Source organism: Myotis brandtii, unplaced genomic scaffold, assembly GCF_000412655.1.
Source record: "Myotis brandtii unplaced genomic scaffold, ASM41265v1 scaffold3671, whole genome shotgun sequence".
Classification (NCBI taxonomy): Eukaryota; Metazoa; Chordata; class Mammalia; order Chiroptera; family Vespertilionidae; genus Myotis; species Myotis brandtii.
The window spans coordinates 16,223-21,001 of record NW_005364109.1 but is presented as its reverse complement, the minus strand read 5'-3'; the positions used below and the strand labels follow the sequence as shown (position 1 = coordinate 21,001).

General features: G+C 42.3%; 1 protein-coding gene across 1 annotated transcript in view; it reads right to left on the bottom strand.

Annotated features, from left to right (window-relative positions):
• Nucleotides 1-4,779, bottom strand: part of LOC102260720 (caspase-13) — a 19,088-nt gene that overhangs the window by 7,431 nt on the left and 6,878 nt on the right. The window contains exons 2-3 of the mRNA XM_014544491.1: nucleotides 3,536-3,642; nucleotides 702-894 (exon numbers count right to left, since the gene is read on the bottom strand). Of these exons, the coding sequence (XP_014399977.1) occupies nucleotides 702-894; nucleotides 3,536-3,642 (300 nt within the window). The remainder of the gene's footprint in view (nucleotides 1-701; nucleotides 895-3,535; nucleotides 3,643-4,779) is intronic.

The following is a 4,779-nucleotide window of genomic DNA, read 5'->3' as shown; positions in this document are numbered from 1 at the left end:
AGTTCAGACTTTTCATTGTAGTCATCCCTCTTGGAATGGATTCCATTCACATATTCCCAGACCTGTCTTGTTAGTGGTCGTCATCTGTCAGGACCTACACTGTCTCCTGTCAAGGCTTCTCCTGACCGTTCCATCAAAGCAATTACTCCCCACTCCCCAATTCGCTCTTATGTTCTCTTTTTCTTTTTTAAAATACTTTTAACTTTATTTTCACTCTTACAGAGAGTCACGAGACACATCAAATCTCTGAAATTTTCTGTTTTTCTTTTCATATGATTGCCCCCCACCAGTAAACCTAAATCAATTCAAACTTCGAATGTCCTGCTCATTCACAGACCTACCCCCAGTGCCGAAAACAGGCCCTGGGACCAAGTCAGTACTCAGTATTTATATGGTGACTACATGCCTTTTAAACATTCATTACTTTAGAACTTTCTGGGACTGTTGGGTCTGAATCTCATTCACCTCACTTTGGAACCGAGAATTATGTGGGTATACATGCCAGTCACTTTCTGTCTAGTTTTATGGAATTGAGGATCTTTGGAGCCCAAAGAGACAGAGATGTCATCTTTCTAATAATTTCATTTTACAAACACACATACTCACGTGCAGGTGCACACACAGAGAGATATGTGGCCTAAGGTTGTTAAAGCATTTGCCTATCATTATAAAGTTAGTTTGTTAGTAGGAGGTTGTATACAGTGCGTGAGGAGCCCTTACCTTGGCTGTGAGATTCTCTTCCACAATCACACGGTAGCCAAGGCCCACAAGTAACTCTTTCATCCCTGTGATGTCAAGTTCAGCCCCCTGTCTGGGCTGAAGGTGATCAAACTCTCTATTGCATATGATGAGAGCCAGGCGAGTGCGGTCTTTTCTCTTCTTTATTGGATAGATCTGCAGGAAATGGGTATGCAGTGAGTTTGACTTACCTAAATCTCTTTTAAACCTTCATATACTACTATCTGTTGCATTGTTACAGGATCATGGATCTGCTCTCTCTCCTCTTCTGTACCAGAGACCCTGTCATTTGCTTTGTAATGGATTGAACTGACAAATAAATAAGTGAGAATTGAAAGTGATTTAGAACTTTCAGATTATATAAAAATAAAAATAGACTGAAAAATAAAAGAATGTAATTTATTTTCCAAGAGCCCAGAAGTGGACCTAGAAACAACGGTTCTCAACCTGTGAATCGCAAACAATGAAAATACATCCTGCATATCAGACATTTACATTAAGATTCATAACAGTAGCAAAATTACAGTTATTAAGTAGCAACGAAAATAATTTTATGGTTGGGGGTCACCACAACATGAGGAACTGTATTAAAGGGTCACAGCATTAGGGTGGTTGAGAACCAGTGATAGAACATATTTTGGATGCTTACTCAATAATCTTAAAAGACTAGGACAATTCCTACCATAACTTTCTACTCTCTCTTCTCTACCCTGACAAACCATTCTCAGTTTTCAAGGTTCAGATCAAATTTCATAAAAACCAGGAGAATTTTCTATTGGCTCCAGATAAAAATAAATACATCAAAGATGTTTTGCGCCGGAGTATGGACATCAGCTCCTGATTTAGGGAGTGTGGTACTACATGCCTATGGTTTAATCAAAGTTGCTGAAAAATTCTCAAATGATTTTCATGAAACAAAAACTTCTTTACAATAAGGAAATGAAGAACATTAGAATGTAAGCTCCATTAAGACAGGATTATTTGTGTTTTGTTCACTGCTACAGTCCCAATGCCCCCAACATTATAGTAGGCACACAATAAATATTTGCTGCACGAATTGGAGATGTCAAAGGTTAAAGTAAGACAAAAGGCCAAAAACATTAATTAATAAAGAATGCCCCTCCTTAAGACAGAATCTACAGGGAAGTGTACTTAGAATCTTCTGTTCCAAATTGGCCTATGGTAGTAATCTATAACATATAAATATCTACAGTAACTCTAAGAAATAACTCTAAGACTTAAGAATGACTATATTAGATACAATTTATCTAGTAAATTTTAAATAAGTAGCTAGTAAATAAATAGGTAAAAATGAAAAGAAAATAACAGCAAAAAGACATCATCCTGCCTTGTACATCCAGATTGTACCACTGTTTTTTCATAGGTGCATCTCACTGGTTTACTTTACTTTTTTAAATCCTGGTAAAATATACCTAGCATAAAATTTTCCCTATTAACCATTTTTAAGCGTATAGTTCAGCAGCATCAAATACATTCACACTGCTGTGCAACCATGAACACTGTCCATTCTCCAGAATGTTTCATCATCTCAAACTCAAATTCCATACCTATTAAACAATAATGTCCCCATTGTTCCCTTCCCCCTGGCCCTAGGTCAGCCGTGGGCAAACTACGGCCCGCGGGCCGGATCCGTCCTGTTTGAAATGAATAAAACTAAAAAAAAAAAGACCGTACCCTTTTATGTAATGATGTTTACTTTGAATTTATATTAGTTCACACAAACACTCCATCCATGCTTTTGTTCCGGCCCTCCGGTCCAGTTTAAGAACCCATTGTGGCCCTCGAGTCAAAAAGTTTGCCCACCCCTGGTTTAGAAGGAAGTCAGACAGTCGGAAGATGTCCGGTCTCCCAGTCTAATTAGCATATTACCCTTTCATTAGTATAGACTAGAGGCCCGGTGCATGAAATTCATGCATTGGGAGGGGTGTCCCTCAGCCCAGCCTGCACCCTCTCCAATCTGGGACCCTTCAAGGGATATCTGCCTGCCCGGTGTGGGATTGGGCCTAAAAGGGCAGTTGGACATCCCTCTCACAATTCAGGACTGTTGGCTCCCAACCACTCACCTGCCTGCCTGCCTGAATGCTCTTAACCTCTTCTGCCTGCCATTCTGATCAGCCCATAACCACTCCCCTGCCAGCCTGATCGACACCTAACTGCTCCCCTGCTGGCCCAATTGCCCCCAACTGCCCTCCTCTGCTGGCCTGGCCCCCAAAACTGTCCTCCTCTACAGGCCTGGTCCCTCCCAACTGCCCTCCCCCTGCAGACCTGGTCCCCCCCAACTGCCCTCCCCTGAAGGCTTGGTCCCCCCCAACTGCCCTCCCCTGCTGGCCTGATTTCCCCCAACTGCCCTACCCCTGCTATCCTATTGCCCTCCCCTGCTGGCCTGGTCCTCCACAACTTCCCTCCCCTGCAGGCCTAGTACCTCCCAACTGCCCTCCCCTACAGGCCTGGTACCCCCAGCTGCCCTCCCCTGCTGGCCTGGTCTCCCCTAACTGCCCTCCCCTGCCGGGCATCTTGTGTCCACATGGGGGGTTCCATCATATGCTTTGGAGTGATGGTCAATTTGCATATCACTCTTTTATTAGATGGGATGGGGTTGAAAGAAAATTGAAATTTGTGTGAGGTTATATGAGTTCCTCCTTGCTCAAAGCATCTATGAAAAAGATTACCACTGTCCCCACCCTACCACTCTGCAATTAGTGCTTTAAGAAATTGGGTATTTAGTGAAAGCAACTGTTTCTCTCTCTTTCTCTATTTTATGGATAGAACACAGTACCTCTCCTGCTCTTTCTTTGCACACTTTCAGGAACTCTTCAGGAGGACAAAGCTTGAGGTTATCTGTAGTTTCTGCTGACTCAGCTGGCCCAGTCACTTCTGCAGGATATATCACATGATGTAAATTTTAATATCTGCATCTGTTACCCATGATCACCTAAGATATACTGACAGAAAAGGTAAATCATGAGAAGTTTGTTAAACACTTTTAAATGCAGGAATTTTCCTTGAATCTAACCTCTAATATGGAGAAGTATATTGTGACTGGGAAAGAAGGGGGAAATTCTCGGTAGCAGATCCACCCAAAAAATGTGATACTAGATTATGATTATTAAGAGGAAAATACCTTCCTTGGTGACTTGGGTCAAATTTGGCCTTTTTATATTTAGCTAAAACAGCTTGAGTCTTGCTATTTTTTACTGTAGAGCACTCCATCATCTAAGTGTACAATCTTGCCACTGAGCAAGAGTATATTGAATAAATATTTATTAGAGTGCTATTCATTAGAAACATAATTAAGTCACATGTGCAATTGAATTTTTTCTAATGTTCACATTAAAAAAGGAAAAACAGATTAAATTAATTTTAATAATATTTCATTTAATATAATATATTCAAACTATTATCATTTTACATGTGTTACTAGCCACAATTCAAGCACTTTATACTCACAATGTGGCTGGTAGCAATTGTTAGGTTAGATGGCTCAGGAGGCTGCGTAAGAAATAAAGAGCTGAGTGAATCAGAAAAGAAAAGGAAAGGAAAGGTTTATTGCGTCCCCGGGAGACCCACGTACCCCAAAGTCAGGGCACGTGGATTCTCGCCAACAGGGAGGGGGGCACTTTTTTATACTGCTGTTGGGTGAGGGGCGGGGACATAGGCTGAGGTATTCAGCTGAGGAAGTTTCCGCTGCAGGGGGTCAGCAGAGGTATTCAGGAAGGTGTCAGTATCTGTGTGGGGGTCGTGTTGATTCAGGGAGAAGCCAGTATCTGTGCTGGCATGCTGATCTGTTAGAAATGCCAGAGAGGTTCCATTGTCTCATACACACGTCTGCATGTATCCGATCCTGGGATCTCTCCGACCTAACAGCTATCATATTGGACTAGAGGCCCAGTACACAAATATGTGCACAGGTGGGGTCTGCCCTGATCAAGGCCAATTAGAAAGGCCAGCCAGGGGGGAGGAGCCTTGGGCAGTTGTCGGGCCTGACCCGCCCCCTGGTGGAACTCCCAATTGAAGAACATT